We start from the raw sequence: 27,538 nt of genomic DNA on the forward strand, positions 1-27,538 counted from the left end.
GGGGAATTGGGTGGGCTACACCCAGGTTTCTAGATGGGGCGGGGGGCTTGCCAGGCGGAGCAAGTTAGCCAGGCAGGCAGTCAAAGGCAGTGCGTGGCAAGGCAATCGAGACGGGGGGTGGGGAGAGGGGATGGGGGTAAGGAGACAGACTGCAAGAGAAAGACCAGTGTGTGTGTGTGTCAGTGTTGATGATCGAGACAGCAGTGAGTGTTAACAGTCGGAGAGAGAGCGCAAGAGGCAGAGGGAATCCGTGTAGTTGCAGGGAGCAGAGGGGTGGTGGGTGGGTCTGGTGTGCGTACAGGGTCGAGAGAGTCAAGACAATTCCTCGCGCGTCTCACCGCTTCCCACATGGCGTGTTCGGACGCACGTTGTCGACACATGTCAAGCGGCACCAGCCTGCCCGGCCTGCGCAACGGTGAGTGTCTCTGTCTCCATCGGGTTCCATCTGAACATCGTGTCAGAAATAAATCACCCTTCTGAATGACGCTCGCCTTGAGCAAGTTGAGACTGAATGAAACCAAACAGGAGTTTCAGTGAGACATTATTCAATGCTGCTGCTGCTGCTGCTGCAGGGGTTTATCAAAAGATGTTGTTTCGGTGTTTTTTTTCCTCTAAATTACCAATGAACACGAGTGTTTGGTGGTGCTACACTATACTGTTAGGTGTTTTCGGTAAAGTCACGTAGGTAAAAAATAAATAATACATAATAATAGAAATAAAATAATAAATCACGACGTTTCGGAGGCAACACAAGTCTCCGTCATCAGGTGGGACCGTCACAGCTAGATTTACTGTCTCAAGTGAGGCACATTTTCAAGAGTCAAGCTCTTAAATACAAGTTTAAGGGAGGTGCTACACTATTTAATGTTCAAAGTGAGAGCAATGGTACATGGTTAGATTTTGATCATCAGGAGGCATGTTAACAGAAGTTTGGAAGCTGCTGGAGAATTTAAAGTGGTTCTGCCACTCTTGTTACAGCTGAATAATTATCACCTGCTTGTAATTGATATTACCCTCATTAACATTGCAAGGAATTATTCCTGTTGGCTCAAGCGAAACTCTGCCGGAACAGGACAAATATTGAGTACGATGGGTGCAGTAGCACACTTCTGTAATCCAGTGCATGAAAATTGAAGTTGATGGATAATGCGAAGGTTTTAGTGTGTTGAACGCCAACCGTATAGTGACATCTGAAGTTGCTGTAGAAGGCAGTACAGCAAGTAGGATGTTGCTAATATGCATTACTGTTATTCCCTCGTACATATGGGGTTTTCTCCAGATATTACGCAATCTTTTCATTGCTAAAATTTACTGAAAAGGTATAGGCTAAGTGCTAAACATTCCACACCCCTCACGAGAATGAGTCTGAGGCTCAAGTGAGGCCTTTTGGGTAAATAAAGGATCAATCATGAGCAGGTTAGGTTTGCGTCACGTATGGTACTGGGTCAATCCATGGGGGAATTTCTTCTTGTGATGCTAGAGACAAGCATACAAAATGAAGAGTTTACTATCAGAATCCCTGGAAAGTGTTTGAGGGTTGTTAATCAACAACCAGTAAACTGGAAACCAATCGTGTTATCGATTACTGGTTTCAAATGTCAGGAACCGGCAACCATTTCTCCTGTTGAACTTTAGGACTAAAAATTTACCACGTAATGTCCGCTGAGCGAGATAGCTCTTTTTCAGAAGCACACAAATGACAGCTCGACGAAGGCACTTATCACGTGGAAATGTATAACTGCTAAATACTCTCAACGCATGTTTCTAAATGTGGAGGGGAAAACCGGAGGACCCGGAGAAAAATTCACGATGGAGAGAGACACGAAAACTCCAAATATACAGGCGTCAGGTTCGGGATCGAACCCACGAGCTATACCAGGCGAGGTAGTTAACATCTCGCACGCGCGAACGTACAAACGGCACGGCGGTAGTCATCTTACGGCAACTACAGATCACTGTAAAAGTGTTCATGGAGATTCACAAACCACTCGTGAAGAGTTAGGGTAAAACAAAAAACCTATAGGTCAGTCTGATGTCGTACAATGTGTAACTCCCTCATTTAAAATGGCATTCATAGACAGAAACAGACACACACACATGGTTGTATATTTCTGTTTATTGATGGGTATTGTTGTCATGTGCAGCGAACAGAAACAGGTTTTTTTTACATACCGGTTTTTTAAATATGTTTTCTGTTTATGAAAGAGAGACGGTTTTAACAGCCCTCGTCTGTATAGTTTCACATGATCGCATGGTTAGTCTAGTAAATGTTACTTAGCCAGATGAGCATTCAATAAACGAGGATGCGTTTCATTTGTTTGAGTGACCTGGAGAGGTAGTCTTCCAGTAGGTGGCGATGATTGCGATGTATATATCCAGGTGCTCTATGTATAATAACTCAAGAGGTGAGGATGAGCTCAAGTCTAACGTCATCAACTAGCCTTTTCAAGTTAACAGTGATGATTGTGGCTTTTAAGACATATCATGCGGTTATTTCTATACATTCAAGTGCAATAGTTATACTACAATTATGCCAAATTCAAGCATTCCTGACAATGATACTCATGCTCCGAGCATTTATGCATGCCACTGCTGCCATAATTGTGATTTCAGCAAACACTTGCCTACGAAGCAAACACTTTGCTTAGTCACGAAAGCAGATGATGGATGGTGTACTGTTCGACCGTGAATTTTTACTGAAGAAAAACACTGTTACGTTGGCACTTTGAAAGTATTGCACGGTAATTGTACATGAATTGCCATGCCTCATCCACAGGTTCAGTTTTCATTCCGCCGTGTTTTTTGCCCATTTGTTTGTAAACTGCTTCTTGCCAAACAATGGCTAAGTCTATACAGTCATTTGTCCAGAGCCAAGCCAGCCGTATCTTCAAAATAATTAACCCCTATACATGTCTCAGATAACTTTCCGAGATTACCTGCAGCACAGTTCAGTGGAACTGCTTTAAGGCCAGGGCATCATACACCTTTAATGCTGCACCTGAAGTGGAAATGTTCCGTCCCGATGTTGTCGTCAGCAGCCAGGTGTTTAAAGAGTGCGGGGCGTACAACGGCAGCGTACGCCACTATCCACGTGTGATTTCAAGACTGTGTGTCGGTGTTTGCCTGCGTGCGCAGGGGATGCGTGTGGCGTTGACGAGCACTTGAAGGATGCATGCAGAGGCCAGGTAACGTTCATAACCTGCACTGAGACCCCTGGCTTCTTATGATACTCCCAGGAGACATTTGCGATTTACAAATTTGTAATCGTGACATCACAAGACATGGGAAGCGTGAGAAAGATTGACAATTCTGAAGCAAACGAATTGGGTGGTAGGGTATTGAAAAGACACCACATTCACTCTATGCCCCGTTCTATCAAACTTATTTTAATTAATCTTGATTTTAAGCTTTCGTGACTGCAGGAATCCATACTCTTTGGTTCTTTCGGTAAAGTCACGTACTTAGAAATAAAATAAAACAAATCACGACGTTTCGATTGCAACACAAGCAATCATCATCAGGTGGGGAAACCACAGCAAGAAAAAAACATTTGAATTCGTTTTTGCTTTGCTGTATCACTGCGGATAAATAAAGAATGAGTCTGTGCACGTGACCATCCAAGATATGTGCGGCATGTTCCACAAACAAGCGAGGGAGTCCAAAAGGGCGAGTGTGTGGCTATTTTTTGGCATTGATGGGTAGAGTACAATTTCCGTATATTTATATCTCATATAGCTTTGTATCTGGACAGCTAATAAAAACTGGGGCTGAACCAATATGTTGTATACAACCATGTATAGTCATGTTACACTGATAGTGTCATGGTCCAAACCCAAACCTGTCCCTTTAAAGCAGCTGATGCCCTCCTCATCCGCTGATTGCTTAGGTCATTGCGAATGGGACTCATAAAGGTGTTCGTACGGCCCTGGGGTCATCAAATCAGTGAACAGTAAGACGCGCCTTAAGCAATGCCTTTTTAGGTAACATGGAGAACTAAAACAGCTGTATTGCGGTATTGCAAGCTCACAGAAATCTATATTTATCACCTGGTAAAAGGAATTGATCTTGACTATAATTCCAAACATAATCTCCCATTTGTCACGCCCCATTCGGCCCGGCGTCGGCTGTCACAGCCTGGGCTGGGAAGAGGCCTGCTCCACATCCAGGAGCCTAAGTCTCTCCTGCAAGGGTGGTTTCCCACTGAGTGATTCGAACCTTTGTGTCTTGGCCATTCTTGGGCAATCGGCTGGTTACATATCATTCAAATTTCCTAGGCTCTCACCTGGTTCAACAATCAGACTTTCACCTGATAAAACAGTCTATCGTCTGGATCCATAGAGTAAATGGCACTGATTGGAGCATCATAAATACCGTTTGATATGTATATTCTCCCTCATGTTTCTTTCATTTAACTTAAATGGTTGTTGCACTTGATGTGCACTTGTATAATTAGAGAAAATTAAGTACTATCGACTCAAAGTGAGAAATTCTAGAGAATTTATGAAGTTTTAAAATTCCATTTAAAAATGACAGTACAGCAGTAACTGTCAAACTATGCCTCCTCTTCTTGTAGTGTTGATGTCATTCATTTCGTGTTTATATTTTCCAACTCACTCTTTCCTACCTCTTTTGATACATAACAAATGCAGTCATGAAAGCCAGAACTATGTATGTAGATCAATGAAAACTGTTAAATCATAATAGTGAAGTAGTATAATAAATGATAAAATAGTGATTACTTTAATAAAGAAAATATTACCTAATAAACCAATACATTTTAACAATAAAACAGTTGCAGGTTTAGCATGTTGTGGGAAAAGTTGTCAGGGACTAATCATTAACATTGCAGTGTTTTTGTTCTATTTTGGTTTTTATGCAGCAGTTAGCCATGAAGTAAGCCCAGACCATGTCAACACAATATGAATTACTTATTCATGTATTGCAATGTTCTGAAATCAAAACAATGACATCAAAACAACCATTGGGCAACGTTCCTTTTTCAGAATATCATCCCTAAGACAATTACGTTTTCCCAATGAAATATTATACTGCGCTCTGCAACATTGGCATACAACTTTGCCTCTAGATACAGTTTTTAGACTTAAATGAAAAATTACATCAATAAATATACAATTCCCTACTGTGTCGGGTGGCGGCGGGTTTAACGACACATTTATATATTTACACGATCTAACCCAAAAACCTCTATTATGGATAATATTGGTCGTGAAAGCCTCCTACATGTTAAACGAATTGTAGGTACTCAATGCCTTCTATTAAGGTATGTTTACAAAAAAAATCAATAAATCAAATATTCTAAATTTGAAGTTTTCGTGACTGCAAGGATCCATACTCTTTGGTTCTTTCGGTAAAGTCATGTAGGTGAAAATAATAATAAAATATAATAAAAAAGTTAATTGAGTTGTTTTCACTTTTTTTTCTATTTTATCATTATTTTCACCTACGTGACTTTACCGAAAAAAAGCTAATGTTTTTTTAAAGTAGTTCAAAATTATCTTAACGTTCTTCCCTCCACTGGAGTTGCAAACCATAAAATATATGAGTCTATAAACAATAGCAATAAGAATGTGCGACTCTTTAACAATCCATTGCTGAATGGAGGCCTCCCCGTGCCGTGTCAGTAATGCACTTTCTTTGTCCATACTTCACCACGCTGATGATTGCGGGTTGGTGAAGGTGGCTCCAAGGACAAGTCCAGCTATCACTCATCACCGATGTTCAACTACAGCCAGGAATCGAAATCAGGTCGTTGGGTTCATCGCGCGGTGCGCAAACCAACGGTGGTTTTGTGAACGGGGTGAGCACAGGACTGGTTAATTATCACATGCCACCGATATGAGGTGTGGCTCGGAATGAAACTGAGGCTCCTGGGTGCACAGTTCAATGTACTAAACACTGAGCCACTGCTCAAACCTACTGTTGAATTAACAAAACAAAACACTTAATCATTAACATTAGCTTGTCAGAAGTTGGTCAGTGTGTTTGTGAACAGGGCAATGTGGTCTAGGTAGATATGCCTCCATATTGTTTTAAAATACACAATGAAGTCACACTGAAAGATATATGTAAAAAACTGATTTTTTTTATATGGTGTATTGTATGCATGTTGATCTTCTTTCGCTCTGTATGTAGCCAACCACGCTAATCGGAGGTGCGGGGGAAGGTATTACACATGTACAAGTCCTAAAAGTATCCGGTGCAGGTGCACATTAATGTATGCAATGTAATACCATGACTATATCATCTCATCCTCGTTGGTTCTTTCCGTAAAGTCACGGAGGTAGAACAAAGAAATAATTGTTTATTTTTCCTACCTACGTGACAATATGGAAATATAGAAAATTCGTCGTGATTTCGCTCCAACTGGTAATATATTTTTTTCTATCTAAAGAGCATGGATTCCTGCAGTCACGAAAACTTCAAATCAAACTTCAAATCAAGGTTATATCATCCCAGTGGCCAAAGAGAATGAATGTCCCTCCAAGCCAACAACATTCACAAGTGGGACTTCCTCAGGAGACAATGTGCAAATATAGAAAATTCGTCGTGATTTCGCCCCAACTGATACACACAGACAATGATTTTGCACCTCTTGGACCACAAACTTGACTTCAAATGTGCAATTTCTTTGGTAATGAAATCACAGAAATCCATACAGACTCAGAAACCCATTTTTTTTTATGCTACACGCACGCTGAGAAAAGCTGTGCAATGTTGACCTTTGAGTTATTCTTGTAGATTTGTTTTAGTCCCTTACGCAACTATCAATGTTGGCGACAGCGCAACTCTGTGTACAAAGCGTTTTATCAGAAGTGCACCACCCCAGAGACATCGGGCCTGTACGTGGTGTGCAGAGGCCAGAGTACACGCGGCTCCCGGCCAGGGTTGGTCAGTCCGCGGTGGTCACACTGTGTTCACACTCCGCCCAGGGCAAGGTCAAGGCAGATAGGTGCTATCCTCTTATCGGTCCTGTTAGGGGATGGACCATTATCCCAGGCATTGTTACATTATCTTGCGTGGGGATAGTTAAGCACATTTCATCATCATCATCATCATTATTATTTGATATTCGTTTATTCACCAGTGGATGAAGGAAGGCCACGCCGGTTGCCGGACGACGAATACATTATGAGTTAAATTTCGATTTAAAGCTTTCGTGACTGCAGGGATTCATCTTCTTGGTTCTTTCGGTAAAGTCACGTAGAAGGGAAATAATAAAATAAGAAAAATAAAACATAATAAAAAATTGATTACGTTTTATTTGTATTATTTTAAAACTAAAACATAATAAAATAATTTATTATGTTTTATTTATATTATTTTATTATTTCCCTTCTACGTGACTTTACCGAAAGAACCAAGAAGACATTATGAGTTGTGCACTCATTGCGCACAAAATGCTTGCCACAAATGAACCACAATTCCTTGCTGATCTCGCCAAGGAGCATAAACCATCACACACCACGGATCTCCCTCGTAAGATAGCCAAGCAAACGGGCTATACGGCACCATCCATATAACACATCAAATAGACTCAAACTCAAATGATCATCGCTTCCCGTTCTAGAGGGTCTCACTCGTCAAAGTGGCACGTGGTAAGTGTGGTAGAACAGCCCATATTCATATTACTATTCTGAATATAGCAACACATTATATCTATTTTTTTAAAGCAAGACTGTTACAAAGGTTTGACGCTGCAGAGGAAAAAAAGGTACCCACGAAGTTTTTCGTTTTTATAATCGGTGCAAATTTCCCAAAGAGCAAAGGTTGTGCAAAGAGTTCAGGGGTCACACAGGACGGCAGTAAAGAGGTGAATCTTACACGGATCCAGCTGCTCAAACATTTAACGATCTACAAGATAGAGCAGTCAAAATGACTTGTGCGCCAAATGCTGGCGTGTTCTCTTCATTTTTTATGTGCACGCAATGCACTTTGGCAGTCAAATATAATCATCTCGGTTTAATCGGCATATATTCCGTCGTACAAATAAACGTGTTGTGGCATATATATGGTGTATGTTAACACTGTACGGCGTATTAACATTTACTTGATGTGTGCATACATGTTAATGTAGAGGTAACTATTTCCTGAATGAACCAACACTCCTGATGTATTTTAAATATTTATGGCAGGACAGTAAAGTTGTATGGTCACCCACAAGACCTCAGCTCAGTTCATTCAGTAATAACTGCCGTTGTAATCACGGCATAATTAAAGTCACAAGCAAGGGCTTACCAGCTGTTAATGCATGCAGTGTGCCACTCATGATAACATTCCTATGGCCGGTTATCAGGCGCTGGACTTTTAAACCCATTGGCAATCTCTTACACATCACTGCTTTTCTGATACACATTAATGATCTTATCTCCGTTATAATTGATGCCGTGTTGTGTGCGTCCACGGGCCTCTTACTCCAATCAAAGCTTTGTTATATGAATGGCCGTCAAATATCAAGATTTGTTTAAGCGAGAGCGAATGTTCCTTCCAAGTCATTATAGCGCAACAAGTAACAGTAAGTTATACTCTGGGGGTCTAAGGGGCCGTCCATAAATGACGTCACGCGATTATATGACGATTTTTGACCCCCCCCCCCCCCTCGTTACACGGCGTCACAAAAAGTCAGACCCCCCCCTCAAATATGACGTCACAAAGCTCTGCCCCCCCCCCCCCACAAAAATAAAACATGCTTCAAATCGCTTTAAACTATTGTCATTGTAGTGCGTATTTAATGTGCCGCTGCACTCTGATGTTGTAGGATTTTTTTTATTAAGTAGAGCGTGTTGTCTATATTTATTGAAAGTCGCGTATTTTGATGTGACATCACATTTCACACCCCCCCCCCCCCTCGTCACACATCGTCACAAATGTCTGACCCCGCCCCCCCCCCCTAGGTGCGTGACGTCATTTATGGATGGCCCCTAAAAAGTGAACAAGAAAATTGTTCACGATGCCATCCGTAAAGCGAATAGGATCGTGGAGCACACATTAATCATCGTGGGACATGTTCATCACAAAAACACCTCGTCTCTATGTCCAGTGGGAACGGTGCTGGCACCGTGTTTGTGCTAAGCTCTGCCCTAGAGCCTGTTTGCCATGATAACCTTGCCTGAGTTGAGCAATCACGTGGAGTTCCATAACGAGGCCCCAGAGATCAATTTTGTACATCTTATGTTGAACTTCTTTAGCACCGTACATAGCCAACCGTGCTAATCTAACACCCCTTCTCCACTGGCAACGTGGGGCCCTTCTGGCATGGGTTGCTTTTCATTGGCTCTTTGTCAAACCGAATCAGAACCAAACTATCTATGGCCTCACAAAGGCATCTGAATCTGGCTCAGAGGCCAAGCAGGACCAGAGGGAAGGTTAATTATTTCCATCGTACGTTGTTGCCAGTCATAACACTTCAGCGTTACACGTTCATTGCATGACGTCGGCAGCACGGTATGGGTTCTGCAGTGGAAAAACCACCTACCGCCTCCCGTGCCATGCTGGCCTGGTTGTGCAGAGCTCCGGCATGGCTCAGTTGTATAGTGGGAAACAGGTATGAGAACAATACCAGAATAGGTTTTCCCCTTTTTCTGGCAACAAAACAGGTGTTAAGGTGTTAAAACACCAAACTGAAACCATGTCTGCATTAACCACAATACTTGTGGTCAGAAGGCAAACAAAAAACGTACTCTGATAATATATGCATTGTCTTTGAAAGTGATTGGTCCACACCAGAGACAGCTTTCTTTTGAGCTTAGTCTCAAAACGGTGTTAGACCAGAGGACGCCAAAAAGTGTAGGTCCCATAATGTACAACAATAGCAATTAAGAGAAGTAATAATGGTGTCACAGGATCAAAGTTTGAATTGAATCGCGCTTACTATGCCATCATATAACCTGCCGGTTGTGTTGTGTTCACGGTGCGTGATGGAAAATAACAAAAAGCAACATCAGCTTAAAAAAGTTTAACCCCATTATCACGGAGCTTAGGGAGGGCAAAGGTTAGAAAGTACGAAATGGAAGGGATGATGCAGGACCTCTGGCCCAAATACCGAATGGCTTAGACAATTCTAGGCCAAGATTTGTTCAGGATTTATGCTAGGAGATTGGGTACATTGTTGTGAAAGCATAAGATTAAGATCCCCCTTATCGCCTTAACAGACTGCTGTGGCAAGTGCTGTGAGCGAGTAGCAGCACCTTATGAAGGCCGTCACAGTGCACGAGGGGGAGCAGGGCCAGCACCACATCCGCCTTGGGTCTCCACGGTGCTGATGTTTTACACGCCGCACCAGCTACTTGTTTCAGGCTGAGTCTGACCTAGGGGCGAGGTTCAGGACTGGTTCAGATCCGCGTCTCTCGCAAAGACAAACACGGCGCACACAGCCACACACGCTCACAAACGCACACCCACGTAAAATGGTGTATAAATACTATCCCCACACTGACATGCACCATCACAAATCGACAAGGACCCCCCCCCCCTCCATATGCCTGAAACATACACAGAGCCATGCAGTGGGAAATGCCTGTAATTACACCGAAAGACGATCACATTGGTCAGGGAACAAAGACAAATTAGAGCTTTCATATTGACTGCAATGACATAAACAAATGTCCAGGTGCTCGGTGCATTTGTGTCATCATGAGACTATGAGGAACCCCACCAGCTTGGGGAGACCTTCCAGCAGTGAATATAATGCAGCTAACTTATTTGGGCAATGGCCATACTGTGTATGCACGTGTGTATGTATGTTGAACTTATTTCGCAATGTACGTAGGGCAACCGTGCTAATCGCACGTGCAGGGAAAGGACAAGAAACAAAACACAACAAGCAGTTCTAAAGCAATTCGTTTTCAATCTCGATTCAAAAGTGCATATCTCCAGTAGCTTCCTAATATCGGAATGAAGAATGCACGATCACAAGATGAAGCTGATAACGATGCTTAATGATCAAAAAAACATACTGCCAGGGATGTTTGGCGATGCTGATGATGAGAATGTTGCGATGAGGCAGGGGGCAAGGGGGAGGCTCACGGTGATGGGCGATTCTGTGATGTGTGCGTGCAGGGCCAAGCCACAGGGACCGCATCTCCTGGCGATCACAACCACTGCTCCGACCCTTCCACGGAATTCCCTTGTGGGCCCCACACTGCGTTGTCCAGCAATGGGGCCCCGTTGGAGAACGGGCTGCACGACAAACACAGGCAAGAGCGGCGGCTGCGGTCCAAGTCGGGACGGGGAAAACACCTGCGAGCCAAAATCCTACGTCCGCTAACAAATCTGGAAGCTGAGTCCAGAAATGTTGTGGCACTGGGGTTTGGTCGAATCTCAACAACGACAACAACAGCAGCAGCAAAAAAAATAGATCGCGTACATAGCCTGGAAATATCAAGCCACAGTAACGAGTAGACATGCGACGATTAATATCTCCAGCAGTTGAGTGAATTGTCACGATTCAAGTTTATAATTGGATTCAATTATCGATTCGATTGCAACATTTGGACTCACGGAGGCCAATCAGAATGTGGGCGCCTTCTCGGGTCTGCAGCAGTGTAAACCAAATAATTTTAAAAGCACACCTCAAACAATTCTCAAAATAATGTCATGGATGTTGATTTATGTACCAGGTTTTGTTCTCTAATATTTTTTTTTGTTACAAACAGCAACATGGTTTTACTTTACCCATTCTGAAATGTGAGGTATAGGTGAGTCATCATGAATATTGCTTTGAGCCAGAGACGACAGAGATACAGAGTGGCTGTGCATACCCTCAAAACGTTGCTTGTGGACACATACAGGATGTTTGTTCATTAATAATTTATAAATGCACATACACATGGGGCTTCGTTATTTACCTTGAAGTGCAGGGAGGCATAGCCGGCGCTGGCATCAAGGTTAGTCTGCCAAGTTATCTCCTTTTGGTGTTTACATTTGGCCCTGCTTATAAGATAGGAGTTGGAAACCAAAATAACAAGAATAGGCATTTTTGTTTTCGAATTCGGTGCAAAAAAAACTCAATATATATGAAGAGCCGCAATGCAATGTCAATACGAGACGGTGGTACTTGATAAATAACTTCACGAAGCAGTCCTTCAAGAGCCGCACGCTGTTTGCTGACCCCTGACCTACGAGGCCGGGTGCCATTATCATTTAGGAATACGTTCCTTGGTGGTCGTCATTAAAATTGTGGTTAAGCTGGATGCGGTGACGCGCCTTTAATCTCAATGTGGCATGGGTGCCTGGAGCGTGGTGAGTAGTCAAGGAGAGAGCCATTACTCTCTTCCCTTAGTCACTTCGGCGGTGTCTTACTCTATCCACTGGGGCTGTGCGTCCACGGGAAATAGATCGTGCACGCAGGGACTCGTGCTGCTTTTGTTTCTCAGATAAAAAAAAAACTGAACGATTGATAAACGTTGATTGAATACATCAGTGGCGAAAAAAATCTTGAATTTTGTCCATCCAATAATAGTTGTCTCGAGCGAATAATCACATCTGTCCAATTTCTCCATTAAACAATTATTGCCCGCTCTCCCGATCAAGTCACACCCGCTACAAAAGACGCAAACCTTGACATTTGAAAAGGGGGAAAAAACATTTGCTGGATGTCGGTGTTGTGCAATCTTGTACTACTTTTTGGTTGTGGAGTGATAATCAGAACAGCAAAGATTGAATTAAATCAAGAGAAGACACTGTTGGGTAGCTGGCTCGTTGTGGATCTAGGTACACGTGATAATGTCAGCTGTGCGAACATCCATAGAAGATGACAGTTGCACCATGCGAGCATTTCATTGACGGGGGCAGATATATGCGACGGGGTTGGATATGCGAGGTTCGGACACGCGACGCCATTGTTTCGTAAATTCTATCCCGCAGGAAGTCCGTGGAGGCGCACGAGCAACGAGGGAAGGTGTTCAGGCCCCGGTCGTCACTGCTCGAGTAGGCGGCACGAACGGAACGCGCGCACGTCCCGCACAGCACCTCACGCGCTTCCGGACTCTCGCAGCGTCACCTCCAGTTTACCCGTAAACGGTGGCGTTTTGATGAAAGCGAAGAAAAAAAAACGTTACTGCATCAGTGTGGGTTCTGATGTCAACGCGTGTCATGCAGTCGGAGTTAGTACTGCCAGATTTTATTTTTTCGGAGGCGTGGGGGGGGTAAACAGTACCCAACCTTCGTGAGAAAAGTGGCTAATTATCCCAGAGTAGAGCCTGCACACCTCCCCCCCCCCCCAAAACAAAAGCATAAATGTTTGGATTTGTTTTCTGAATCGTAAAAAAGTGCAATTAGGCACAAAATCACTCAGTCTGACAACTCTGCTGCGTGTGGAGTGTGTGCTGCTGTGGATTTCGTTTATCCGTTTTAAATTCTGTCACGATTTGCCTCTTTGGTTTACTTGTGCAAATGTTCAATCATTTATTGACTCGTTGGTCAACGTTATTAGCCGTTTCTCCTAGATGGCGGTGTTAGTTGTTGCCATACACAGGAATATAATCGACTTTATTTACTTACAAACAGGTGACAGCCCATTCAGGCTAAGAACCTCTTTTGCAAAAGAGACCTGGGTTAGCGTGCCAAAAATAATATGCAGATAAAACACGACACAAAGGTCTGAATATTATACAAAACAGAAACATCTCAAATTAACTTTACACATTAAGTAAAGCGGTTTAAATGTTACACAAGCTCAACAAATTTGTCAAGAAAACCTCCCTAAAACTAAAACGTGTGATAGGCAACTTTTCGGGAAATGGTCCTTCTATATCTCTCTGCTATGAATAGTTTTCGTTATTTGTACTTGCGCACCGCTGCTCATGGAAAAAAAAAACATCTTCAATTTACAATTCAGCCACGTAAGGCATATAAATAGAACTTAAAACGCACCTGTGAGACCTCGTGTTTATAATTGTGCATCATGAACAAAGGCGATTATAATTCTGATGATGAATATATAAGCACGTTGGCTTTTCCGTGCATTGTGGGATATTGTTCACAGTGAGATGCTGCTTGTCAACCACATCCGCACCATCTACCACATCTTCCTGGCGGTGCTGCTGCTCATGGCAGTCGCTTCCCTTATCCTGGACATCCTGCGCCACGACAGGTATATAATGATAAATAATTTTTAAAATATAAGTTTGCCAAAACCTCTTCGTTCGTGTATACTGCATCTCACAACGCTGAGGAAGCGCGAACACGCCGGAAGGCAGCAGCCAAGCGGTGAGCCGGTTCCAACAATTGCCCTAGCTCTGCGGTCCTCTGTGTATTAAGATGTTTTCAGCCAATGGATTACTGTTAATAAATGTGGGAGGAAGCCGGAGCAACCATGACAAACACCCACACGTGCAAGGGGACAACACTCGCTATAGCAAGCGGAAGCGCCTCATGAGCCCGGGTGTGGCACGTCGACGCCCACAGCAAGGGAGTTTTGCAGCACGTGTGGAGTTTCGCAGCACGTGTGGAGTTTCGCAGCACGTGTGCGGCCCACCAACCCTCGTCTCCACAGCGGTGGGTTACGGGCGTGCATAGCCACCTCCGCCCGGGGACACTAACCCCGCAGCGCGGAGCTTGGAGAGTGAGTACTGACACCACTGCCGGGCGATATCTGCAAGGATGGAATCCAATACCCACACCTCCGATTATCACGCTTGGCAACGTACGGTGCGAAAAAAGTTCATGCCCACAGAACCAGGGTCGGGGATTCAAGCATGCATAACGATTACAGATGGGCAAGTGATGTTGTGGCAATATGTAGGCATCGCCTGACAATTTCTGGTTTGTGATACCTTCACCATGTCTACATTTTAAAGTAATGCTCAATTTCGGCCATTATTTCTCCCGTCGTTCCACCGTTCCCACCGCCACCGTTCCCACCGCCACCGTCGTTCCCACCGCCACCGTTCCCACTGCCACCATTCCCACCGCCACCGTCGTTCCCACCGCCACCGTTCCTACCGCCACTGTTCCCACCGCCACCGTCGTTCCCATCTCCAGTCCTCGTCGCCCCCCATAATGCAGCACTCTGTGATTCCTCACCTAGTCCGTTCGTGGGAAAACGATGCCTCTACGCATTTAATTCACCGTCTGATAAGCTTTCACGCAATCTTAGCAACATCGCCATAATGCTCGTGGTGCAATCACTTTGCGTGGGACCTATGAAGGCCATCACAGTGCACAAGGGGGTGGTGTGACAAGCAACACACCCGGCCGCCTTTATCTTCCCAGTGCTGCTGTTGACGAACCATGCCGGGTACTCATTTGAGGCAGGGTTTGACCTCGGCGAGGCCCAGGGGAACCAGTTCAGGCAACCGCCGCTGTGGTTCGCCGTGGCCGGGAATTAAACTCGGATCGCCGTGTTCGTAGCGCAGCGCGCTAGCCGCAGCGCCACCACTCCCCACGCCAACACGCGCACACACAAACACAACGGGCGCCGCGCTCAGAACGATGTGCTTCCCTTCTCTCTCTCTCCCCACGCCGTGGCAGGTTGCTCCCCGACATCAGCTTCGTGATCTCCTGCTTCGGGAAGCTCCACCTGGTGGCGCTCACGTGGGGCGCGATGTTCGTGGCGACGCTGCTGGTGCCCTACGGGGCTCTGCACGCCTGGGCGCGCGCCTGGTCCCTGCTGCTGACGCGCCCTGGAGCGGAGCTCCGCGGCTGGGCCCTCGCGCGCTCCTCGCCGCTCCGCGCAGGGACCCTGAGCGCCGCGTGCGCCCTGCCGTACGTGGCCTTCGTGCTGCTCGTGCTGGGCGTGCTGCCCGTGTGGGTCTGCGTGGCCCACGTGCTCCCGCCCGCCTCGCGCTTCATCCTCATCCTCGAGCAGGTGTGTGCCGGGGATGCCGCCCGTTTGGGCTCGTCGTCGTTTTTCTCGATGTTGGGAAGCCGCTGGAGCTACGCAGCGTTTCAATCCGGATTGAAAAGTCGTTTCTTGAGAACTTGTTTTTTTGTGTGCTTGGTTTGTTGTCCTTCCCCCCCCCCCGCACCTCCAATTAGCACGGTTGGCTACGTACATACATATAAATCATACATACAAGCATACAGACAAATCATACAGACATAAAAATCGCGTGCAATAACAATGCAATGCCTGTGGAGCTGAGATTCACGGTTCGAATCGGTGCCCCCCCCCCCCCCTCCGATTAATGCCAGGGTGTATTCACCATAAAATACACGCCGTCTGCTGCTTCGCAGTGGTCGTTAAAGACCCCGTGTGCCCGTGTCATGGTCCCTGTTTGGAAAATCACTCGCAAATTGCTCAATTGGGATCATGCATAGCAATCATCTGCCAAAACTTGGCAAGGCCCTCCTTTATAAAGAGCAATGAGATTCGGTGAGGCCTTTCTGGGTAAACAAGGCAATTGTATAATACAGTGTAATAGAGTAAATAATGATCATGTGTGTTGAACTTCTTTCGCGCCACATATAGCCAAGCGTGCTCATGGGAAGTGCGGGCGAAGGACGACAAAGACGATAACGATGCCGCTGCTGCTTGTGCCGCCCGCAGGTGCGGTTCGTGATGAAGGCCCACGCGTTCGTGCGTGACAACGTCCCGCGCGTCGCACTCTCTGTGCACCCCCAGGGTCAGCGTGCACTCGGAGCACACTCCGGAAGTCGTGCCATTCCGATCACAAATAAAATACAGGTGGCCAGTGCCCACGGCCACTCAGGCGTCATCTTGAATAATGTCAGCTAGGCCAATGATCTTCATTCTTCATTGCAAGGCCCGTGGGCCATTGGCGGCCTGTAGTGCGGCCCCCTCACCTGCAACCTCCGACAATACACAAATCTGAAAACATTCCGCTCATCGTGCTGTCAAACCCTGACGGTTTCAAATGTGTCGCAACGCTCACACTGATGTCTTGTACGTAAAAGTTCCCCACCTCCTCCTCGGGAAATGAGCTGCACCAATTTAACCCTCACCAAAAGTCAACTCGCATCAATACGACTGTGACCCATGCCATGCACCAAAAAAATGACATAGCCATATACAGGGTGCTTAAAAAAATGTTTAACACTTATATGGGACTATCGTTTTTAATGGGAACAAAACGTATAATACACTTTAACACGCCTGGAATCTTCTCCAGGTGGTCTCCAGAGCCCGGAGGCACATTTCTCGTGGTCTTGTTGCAAATTCTCAGAAGTGTGAACATGTTTTTGAAGCACTCCGTATTAACACTATTCACAGCACCAAAGCTCACAACTCACATTGCTCTAATCCACGTCTTAAATTCCACTTCGATTTTTGGTTTGCCAGTAAGAGGTGACACAGACTCTGAATGCCTCTACTGGACATCTGTGAAAAAGAGCGTTGCAGCTCATGGGATTCCTCCCAAGGCCGTAATTATATTATACATTTGGGGACATCCCCCCCCCCAAATATATATTCAAATATGCTCAAAATGAACCCCCCAATATATTGCTATATAATAATTGCTATAAAATAGATTTATGTTCATATTATTGTGGTTATGGTTGTACTTTATTAATCCCTAATCTCTGCCATTACATACAATGAAACAAGAAAAGGTAAAAAAGATAAAAACAGAGCAATGTAATACAATACACTATTATGCATTATTATAAAGAAGAAAAAAAGTCCATCCTATGTGTTAGTGAATTTTTTAATATTTTAGGCAGGAAATTCTTTTCAAATTTAGATTTTTTTTCTGGGGGGGGGACCTCCAGACCCCCTGGAAGATTGGGTCCCCCCCAATGTTGACTCCATGGCTACGGCCTTGATTCCTCCAGTAAAAAAATATTCTGATTCTGTCTCTGTTCTTCCACATTCAATTGTTCCAGGCCCCAACTCATCGCTGCCCAGCATCTCCCAGTACCTCTACTATCTATTCTGCCCCTCACTCATCTACCGCGACAGCTACCCCAGGTGAGCTTTCGCTCGCCACTGAATTTAGCAAGCGAGAAGAGTCTCCCTGTCCAAACAGGAAACGTCCCGGACAGCCGGACAGCCAGACAGAGATTCGGAGGGACATCTCCGTGTTTGTTAGACATTAACTGAGCTGCGATAACACGGTCTACGCAACCGTGTGCTTTGGTGATGCAACAACAACGGATGCTCCTATGGCCGGATCTGATGTGACTTTGATGATGATGAACTTCCAGGCGAGTCCAAAACGATGGAAGGGAATGTGAATGTGTTTGTATTTGACCAATAGGACCGATCTTTGGCTTCACAGACTTTTTTTATGCTTTTGAACAACACGGACTCTGTGTGTGTGTGTGTCTCTATGAGTGAGTGTGTGTTTATTATCAGGCCCCGTGATATAAAGTGAAGTCTCCAACTGTTATCCACTCTACCTCTCTGGCCTCTCCTATGTACGTGCTATAAAAGAAGGGGCTTTGCCAAAACGTCACCTATTATATATTTTTCCTTTTACGGCAGTAATATTAACAAATTTGTTAATTTTTTTTTCGAATTGTGCATGTATCTCTATGATTCTGTATATTTGTATGAGTTTTATGTATATCTCTATGAGTTTGTGGCTATCTCTATGAGTTTGTGAATATCTTAATGAGTGCGTTTATATTTTGATGAGTGTCTGTATATCTCTGCGAGTGTGTGTATGACTCTATGAGAAACTGCATCGACACGGACTTGAGTTGCAACTTCAGTCCGGTGTTTTTCCCCCCCATATCTTCCGCTTGCTTTCCACCGTGCATTTGTTTTCAAAGGTGCCCACTCCAGCCCGCGCTGCGACTCTGTTGTGAATGACTTTTCTTTCCTTTCAATCCCTCAGAAACACGTCCATCCGCTGGGACTATGTGCGCACCAAGCTTGCCGAGGTGAGGCTCCGATCCCACAGCCTCTCGTCTCGTTCGCACCTGCACCCTCGCGGCCTGCAGCCTGGCTCGCACCCATCCCGAGGGCTCGTGGATTGAGCATAGATCATCAGGAATGTGAAATTCGCACACACACACCCAGAGGCAGCGAGATGCTCGCCCAGCAAGAATGGATGCTGATCTGCGTGTACGAATGTCCGCGTGTTATCCCATGCCATGCGGGGTTTCTCCAGGCACGCGAGTTTCCTCTCGCATGCAGGAAAGGCCACCCCCCCCCCCGGCCTTCGCACCTTAATGGCTCACAAGTGACGACATCACAATGATCTCCTCTATTTAAGACCGAAACCACAGGGTTTCTCCACAAATCTGGCTGTTGCCCTTATGAAGCTAGTTGGCATTCCTGGCAAAACGTCGTACTCGAATTGTAAATGTTGTGGGTTAACTCTCCAACACACCGGCGTGCTGTACTAGTAACTAATTGGCATGTTCTATTTACGTGACAATCCTTACTAATTGGCTGTGTCGGGTGGTGACGGGTTTAACGGCACATTTCTATTTACGTGATCTAACCCAAAAACCTCTATTATGGATACTATTGGTTGCGAAAACCTACGTGTTAAAGTGAGGAAAACCCATTTAGGTATTGACCAACCATGTCAAGCTTGACGCTTCTGAAGAAGAATGCTGAGACTGAGTTGAGGCTTTCCCGGGAAAATTTCGCAGGGAAATTATAGATTTTTACACAATACCGTTTCACGTAATGCAAATACACTGCGAATCATGTGCACTTGCACTTACAATATAATTTGTAGTCGTGTAGCGTATAAATGCGAGCGCATCTGGAGCTATGCCACAGCCATGCAACTTTGCAATCGTCTAGATTGACGAACTAATTTATTTAGAAATGCCTGTTGTGTTGAGTTTGCTGTCCTTCCCCCACGCCTCCGATTCGCTATGTACGGTGCAAAAGCAGTTCGACACACATTCAACCGCGCTAATTGAAGGTGCGGGAAATAGCAATACCACTGCTACTCCTGCACCCTGACCCCCCCTCCACTCGTGCCCCCCCCCTGCCCCCCCGCAGATGGCGTGCATCTTTGTGTACGGCCACTTCATCTTCCAGTGCCTGGTGGTGCCGCTCTTCCAGGACGTGCAGCACGAGCCGCTGACACTCGAGCGGCTCGTGCTCTACGTGTGCCACGCCATGGTGCCCGGTGATGGCCCAACCACGCACTGACACACACAACAACAACAACAACCACCGCCATTTGCCACTAAGTGGCGGTGACGTCACCACGACGCTTGTGCCAGGCCATGTGCACCTTGAGGCCACGTGAAGTGTCGAACGCCCGCTGGCAGGAGGTCACGGGGCAGACCCAGCAGGTGCCACGGGTCGACTGACCGAGATGATCGAAATGACTGGCTGATGCACCACCTGACACACACACACAGACAGACAGACAGACAAAGATCCCCCGTGTAGCCTTAACAGACTGTAGGGGCAAGTGCTGTTCGCGAGCACCTATGAAGGCCGGCACGGTACACGAGGGGGTGGTTGGCCAACACCACACCCGGCCGCCTTTGTCTCCCCAGTGGCAATGTTTACACATTGCGCCAGGTACTCATTTGAGGCTGAGTCAACCTAGGGGAGGCCCAGGGCCGGTGTTGGCCGTGACTGGGAATTGAACCCGGGTCGCAAGGTGCGTAACGCAGCGCGCTAACCGCTACGCTACCGCTCCCCTGTGACTGACACACACACACTCACACACACTTGCACACAGGCACCCTGCTGTTCATCATCACCTTCTTCGCCTTCCTGCACTGCTGGCTGAACCTGTTCGGAGAGCTGATGCGCTTCGCGGACCGCATGTTCTACAAGGTGAGCGTAGCGCGGGCGCGTGAAAGCCCCCGTGGGTTTGGCATTGGCAGAAACACACGCGGGAGCTAATGGGGGTGATTGGTGACGGTGCGTTATAGGAGCGCTGATGTAGTCACGAGGAAATAGCGAAGAGACGGAAAGTGTCGTCTCTCCACGTGAAGTAACGTGTACATTCTGTTGCTATCGGACTATTAAATTGGCAGTGGTGCACAAGCACAATCAACAGAAAAACACTCAACGCGTTCGTCAGCAACACCGCCTGAAAAGTAAACAATATATATGTGATGCAACGTTTTAGGACATTGATCCTTACCGACGTGCTCTGAAGAAGAGCCACTGCTAGAAACGCCGTCTATTACATATTTATTCTTTTAAGGCAGTGTTGCTGACAAAAGTGTTGAGTTATTTTCTTTCGCCCATAAAAGATCTGTACCGTAATAACATCTGTACCATTGCAGGATGCCTATAAAATACAGCTCAATGGGCCCTCCCTGTTGATATAAAACCAAATCTGCACAATGTGTCCCTCTATCTGTTCTCTCTAACACACACATTGGAGCGGTTTCAGTTAAGAAATCATTGGCACTGCCACAGTGTAGAGATGATAAGGCCTGGTCACGTGTGTGTGTTCGCGTGCGTGTTGCGGTTAGCACGCTGTGCTTCGAACCCCAGTGACCCGAATTCGAATTCCGCTCATGGCCAAAACCAGTAATGATTATCTTAATAGTTCCTGGGCCTCCCCTCGGTCGACTCAAACTCCAATGAGTACCCAGGGCGGTGTGTAAACATCGCCACTGGGGAGACAAAGGCGGCCGGGCGTGGTGTGCTGGCCACCAACCCCCTCATGTGTCGTGCCGGCCTTCATAGGTGCTGCTCGCTAACAGCACTTGCCCCAACAGTCTGTCGAGGCGATACGAGGGATCTCTGTGTCTTTGTGTGCAGGACTGGTGGAACTCGCGCTCGTTCGCCAATTACTACCGCACGTGGAACGTGGTTGTCCACGACTGGCTCTACACGTATTTCTACGGGGATCTCATCAGGGTACGTGCCCTGGCCGCCCTCCACCTCGCAGGCTGGGCAGCCCAAAGGCCGTGCCTCATTACCCCCCCCCCCCCGCCGCTACCCTCCATGGCACCTGGCTGGATCGTAATCGCTGCTCGCTAAAAGCACTTTTATTGAACGGACAATTTGATGAATTGTTACTACCCGGTTTGAGCTCGCTGGTTCGACAGTTCAAATGCTGGATTATTGCTTTTTCCGCCTGAGGACGACCGCTTGTGTCGCGATCGAAGCGTCGTGATATATTATTTTTTGTTTCATTTAATTTTTCTACCAACGTGACTTTACCGAAAGAACCAAAGAGTATGGATTCCTGCGGTCACGAAAGCTTCAAATCAAGATTGCTTCGTCTCCTTTGTGTTGTCTGTTTTGTTGTTTCTCTTTCGCTCCATTTGCCTGAATGTAACATTTATGTATCACTCGCACGTACATTTATAAACTACTACACCATTTTTAAACTCAACTATTTTCTATTTTACCAGGTAAGCCCCACTGAGTTATATTGCTCTTTTTCAGAAGTGACCTGGCCACAAATGATAGCTCAACTTATAGTGGCTTATCATGTGCAAAGGTATCCTAGCCAAATACTCTGCACGAATGTTTCTAAATGTGGATGGAAAAATCGGAGGACCCGGAGATAAATCCATGCCACCACAGGGAGAACACGCAAACTCATAATATAAAGCAGGCGTCAGGGTCGGGATTGAACCCACACCAGGCGAAGTATTTAACATCTCGCCGCCATAATAAGATGTTAAATATCAGAATAGGGGTTTTCCCCTTTTTTCTGGCAACAAAACTGAAACCGTTTTTACAAGGAATCATGTCTGCATTAACCACAATACTTGTGGTCAAAATGCAAACAAAAATACACTATATATGCATTGTCCTTGAGCTGTACATCTTTTGGCGTCCTCTGGTTTAGCACCAATTGAGACGAGGCTCAAAAGAAAGCCGTCTCTGGTGTGGACCAATCAGTTTCAAGGACAATGCATATATTATCAGAGTGTGTTTTTTGTTTGCATTTTGACCGCAAGTATTGTGCACATGATTCCTTGTAAAAAGGTTTCAGTTTTGTTGCCAGAAAAAAGGGGGAAAACCCATAATCTTATATTTTGGTACTGGCAAAGGAGGTCTCATGATGAAGCTGTTAAATAGTTGTACCGAATCCGTACGTGCACGATTCCATGAATGTATCGCGAGCATGACGATATATTTTACATGAGCGCGCCGCAACCTCGATGAATCATCCAGTGCCTCGTACAATGCACCTGCGTGGCCCAGGTGTTCTCACGGCGTCACCGCAGGGCTGCCATGCTGATTGTCTTCATCTTCTCGGCGATCGTGCACGAGTACGTCTTCACCGTCTGCTTCGGCTTGTTCTGCCCGGTGATGCTCTTCCTCTTCATATGCTTTGGCAGTGAGTGACGCCATCACACGTTTGCAGACGCGCGCGCACGCACGCACTCCGTGCACCCACGCCGTCACTCGCTGGTTCCCGTGCGATAAGCGGATCGATGGGATCGTGGTCAGCAGTCGACATGATAGCGTCAACGATCGGAGTTGCACAATGCCACTGCGGTTCCTCAGCCCACCTTCGTGTCGACATCGACTGCTTCCGCACTTGGCCGCCTAAAGGGTTTCCACCCGTAAAGGGTTGCCCGTTTACGGAGAAACAATGATTTTTTTTTCACACGTATATTAAATTCATTAGTTATACATTCATTTGTATGGCACGTTTGTACTGTTTGTTGGTGTGTAAATGACAAACGTTTGATTTAGATTTAGTTCAAAATAAGCTCATATTTTTCATACTGAAAACAATTGCTGCCCTATCTTTGCAAGATTGAACAAACAACAATAAAACACTTTTTTTTTAACACGTAAGCTTTCGAGACCAATATCATCCATTATAGAGGTGAAGCTGGCGAAACGTCGTACTCAGATTGTAAATGTCGTGGCTTTGCTCTCCAACAAACCGGCGTGCTGTACTAGTGAAACATTTAACATGTTCTGTCTACGTGACAACCCTTACTAGTTGGCTGTGTCGGGTGGTGGCGGGTTTTAACAACACATTTATATATTCACGCGATCTAACCCAAAAACACTTCTATTAAGTTTTTTTTTTAATAACGTCAAAATGAGGGTAATGCGTGCATTCCTGTTTGTGTCACTTCACATCCATGTGTGTGTGGACTTGGAGAGTAGCTTACAGAACCCAAACGTGGGTCCCATGACAAATGCATTCTCAACGTTGCTGATCGTGCAACCGCCCCTTGATCCCACCCCGTCTCTCTGCAGTGGTGCTGAACTTCCTGCTTCACGACGGGAGGAGCAATGACGTGTGGAACATCTTCATGTGGTTTGCACTGATCCTGGGCCAGGGTGTCCTGGTCACTCTCTACTCTCTGGAGTGGAGTGCCCTGCGACACTGCCCTTCGAAACCGGTGCGTGGAACTCAGCTTTTCCTCTGCCACATGTAGAACATGTGAAATTGGTCTCCTTGTTGCAGTAATTTAGTTTGTTCGTGTCACATAGCCTCATCTAACCCATGCCTGGGTGAGCTTAACCCACGCTAGAGGTGGCAAGAGCAGGAGTGCCACGCGTTGCTCGGCATGTCCCACATTTCACTCCACGAGTACATGAGAATCTTAGCCCACAGATCCCCATTGCTCAGGAACTAGAAGTGCCCTTTCTGGTAATGCAAAGCCGGGTTCCCCAGTGTTTGTGGACGTGATGCATCAGATACCCTGGTGCACAGTCCCATGTTGGGCCCCCTGGCAGTGGCTTAACTCGAAGCAGAAAGGTGGTTCATGTAACGGGCATTGCAGGGCCCCTAAACAAGCACACGTGGGCCCATATGGGACAGCAGGGCTCACCCATTCATTTTTCATTGGCATATCAGTCGGAAGCCCCCCCGCCCCCTTCTGGGATTTAGACCCTGGCATCTGCACCAACTAACACATGGTTGGTCCAGTGCTGTTCGTCTTACAAAGTGAAATGTGCCTCTGTCCTCTCTCATCTCTGTGGAATTTGGTTCTCTGTTCACATTTACTCCGGCAGCCACACGAAAGATGATTTACTACACATGTCCAGTAGAGGGCACAGGACCTCTTTCCAAACAGAGTTCCGTGCAATTTGCTTTTAGCAGAGCTGTATGCAATGAATAGTACGATGATGCTGATGACAGCAGTGCATCGTTGCTTTGTTGGGGGTGCACGCACATCTTCATATTGCTCATTTGTCCACGTGTTCCTTTCTGTTTTCGTTTTTTTTAGGAAACCGTCTGGGAATTCATCACCCCACAATTCTGGTCTTGTTATGCGTCGCGGTAAGGGGCTGGGAGCTGCGGCGGCGATGGCAGCGAGGATGGGGACCATGGGGGTTTGGGGAAATGGGGGGAGAGAGAGAGAGAATCTAATGCCGAGACAACGCCATGGGGTTGAGGCTTAACGAACATGAAGACTGAGAATGGAACATGAGGTCCAGTCTTGATGCCGACCGTGTTTTGCAGGGAAGCACAGCGACGCACACGCTCTTTAACAGCATTCACGCGCACAGCGTCAATGCCAGGGTTGCCGAGCCACAGTGTGCACTTTACACGAGGGCCTCTACAGGCACACATGGATCAATGCAGATGCCGACATGCCCGTTGCTTTGCCTTGACTTTCACGAGCACTAGGCCACTATCCCTGGCAGTTTGCGAGCTCATGAACACGCACACACTATTCACTTCCAAATGGTTAAACAACATCGGCAAAAAGCTGATATACAATCGACCGGCACATTCACCTACGCTTTAAGGTTTAAATTCTGTCGTGGCCTCTTACTTGTAACGTATCATTACGTCGTAGATGATAATCTGCTTCATGCTTGAGACCTTTGAATATATGTTTTTCACTTATTGCAAATCTGCAATGTTTTTTTGTTGTTATGCTGTCAAAGAATTTATGATTGAACTTTGAACTACAATGCACATTCAGGTGTTAAAATGCATCTTGGTTTTACAGGCCATGTGATGTGTCCTTTTGTCAGTGTGCATTACCAGCGAGAAAAATCTAAATGTCACGTAATAATGTATTTGTATTGAATAAATGGAATGAAAATTTTTTTAAAATATGCTTCACAAGCAGCCTATTGTATAATATCGATCACATGGTCCGCCCTGTATATTTCATCATCGCTTTTAACCTGGTCTTGCCTCTTTAACCTGGTAGTGCCTACACACAGAGTGCTTGATACAAATGAACGACAATACCTTGCTGATTTCGTCAAAGAGCATACATCACCACACAAACTCCGGTCATCCTCGCATTGGCTTTTGGCTAACCATCGAACAAAGACGGTCATTGCATAGCGCTTTCAGACGGGCTTCTGCAGCCGTCTGGAACGCTCTCCTTTTGATATTAGGAAGCCACTGAAGCCATGCACTTTTAAATGATCTAAATTGAAAACTTCTTACTTTAGAACTGCTATTTGTGTTTAGTTTGTTGTCCTTCGCCGCACTTCCGATTAGCACGGTTGGCTACGTACGGTGCGAAAGAAGTTCAACACTTTACCAAGTCAGTTCCTGGTAAAACCCACCGATTACGTTGGAAACTGCTGAATTTTCGTGTGACCCTTAGGAAGATATTTTTGGTTTTTAAATCGCCACCCATTTATTCCCAGAGGGCTGATTGAGATGGCAGTGGAAACATCGAGAAGTCTCAACGTGACGTGAAGAATATAATTAACGATTGCTTACAAATTTGCGTGTAGATTATTTGGCTACCCCCCATGAGTTCTGAGAAGTGATGATGATTATGACGATGATAAAGCCACTCCGATGAGCTATAATTGTGTAGCCAGGTCGCCTCTGGAAAAAGAGTTTATATCAGAGGCGGGCTGTTCCTGGAAAATTAAAGTTTAGTTTGCTTTTATATTTGTTTTGAATCTCAAGCATTCAAAAAGTTTAACAAATAAGTACAGGGAAAAAAAAACGCCACCGTTTTGGTTATTCCACACCACATTGCGTTTATTCACTTTTACAGGTTTAAGTGCTAAAATCGGTTTGGAATTTGAACGTAATTACGTGAACAATGTTACACATTTATCTGTAAATAGCCGATTTGGACGCAATAAACCTTGGGAGTTTGATTGTGTGCACCACGGAGGATTTTGCGTTGTGCATTCGACGTGGTCCTGTGCCACCGTTACGCGCGTGCAGAAGGACTCAGCTGTGCCCCAGAGTTCACACGGGGTGGGGGTGTGGGGGACATCTTTAAAGAGCTTACAACTTGACGTTCTCTGTACGATTGTGAAGAACGGGAAAAAATGCTTCCCGTTCTCTCGTTTCTGTTTCGTGCATAGTGCAGAGCTCCCGCTGAGGCAGATGCGCGTGGTGAGAGATTCACGTGTGCCGAGAGCCGGAGTGCACGCGTGTGTGTCTTTGTGGTGCAGTGTGTGTGGAGTGCAGTGTGGAGTGCAGCGGTTAGCGCTACGCTGCACTACGGACCCCGGCGACCCGAGTTGGATTCCCGCTCACGGCCAACACCAGTGACGGTTATCAGAACCGGTGCTGGGCCTCCCCTAGGTCAACTCCGCCTCAAATGAGTACCTGGTTGCGGTTTGTAAACATCGCCACTTGGGAGACAAAGACGGCCGGGAGTAATGTTGGCCACCACCCCCTCGTGTGCCGTGCCGGCCTTCATAGGTGCTCACTAACAGCACTTGCCCCAACAGTCTGTTAAGGCTATACGGGGGATCTGTGTCTTGTGGTGCCATGTGGAGTTGTATCTGCGTGTGTATTGAATGATA

General features: G+C 46.0%; 1 protein-coding gene across 1 annotated transcript; it reads left to right on the forward strand.

Annotated features, from left to right (window-relative positions):
* Window positions 1-133: 133 nt before the first annotated feature.
* On the forward strand, window positions 134-26,887 carry LOC133346176 (sterol O-acyltransferase 1-like). The gene is made up of 15 exons (XM_061557653.1): window positions 134-415; window positions 3,136-3,185; window positions 11,077-11,213; window positions 12,883-12,945; window positions 14,003-14,110; window positions 15,490-15,826; window positions 16,508-16,583; window positions 17,806-17,890; window positions 18,762-18,807; window positions 19,889-20,018; window positions 20,586-20,683; window positions 21,626-21,724; window positions 23,027-23,162; window positions 24,044-24,189; window positions 25,021-26,887. The coding sequence occupies exons 1-15, from the start codon at window positions 349-351 to the stop codon at window positions 25,075-25,077; spliced, it is 1,635 nt and encodes a 544-aa protein (XP_061413637.1). The 5' UTR covers window positions 134-348; the 3' UTR covers window positions 25,078-26,887.
* Window positions 26,888-27,538: the final 651 nt, after the last annotated feature.

Source organism: Lethenteron reissneri, chromosome 23, assembly GCF_015708825.2.
Source record: "Lethenteron reissneri isolate LAM-NWPU_2019-01 chromosome 23, ASM1570882v1, whole genome shotgun sequence".
Classification (NCBI taxonomy): domain Eukaryota; kingdom Metazoa; phylum Chordata; class Hyperoartia; order Petromyzontiformes; family Petromyzontidae; genus Lethenteron; species Lethenteron reissneri.

Bases quoted from the DNA above. Each gene is read 5' to 3' on its own strand.
- LOC133346176 (XM_061557653.1), top strand. From the start codon at position 349: ATGGCGTGTTCGGACGCACGTTGTCGACACATGTCAAGCGGCACCAGC. The intron at 416-3,135 runs GTGAGTGTCTCT...CTGCGTGCGCAG, and splicing joins CCTGCCCGGCCTGCGCAACG to GGGATGCGTGTGGCGTTGAC. The intron at 17,891-18,761 runs GTGAGCTTTCGC...TCAATCCCTCAG, and splicing joins TACCGCGACAGCTACCCCAG to AAACACGTCCATCCGCTGGG.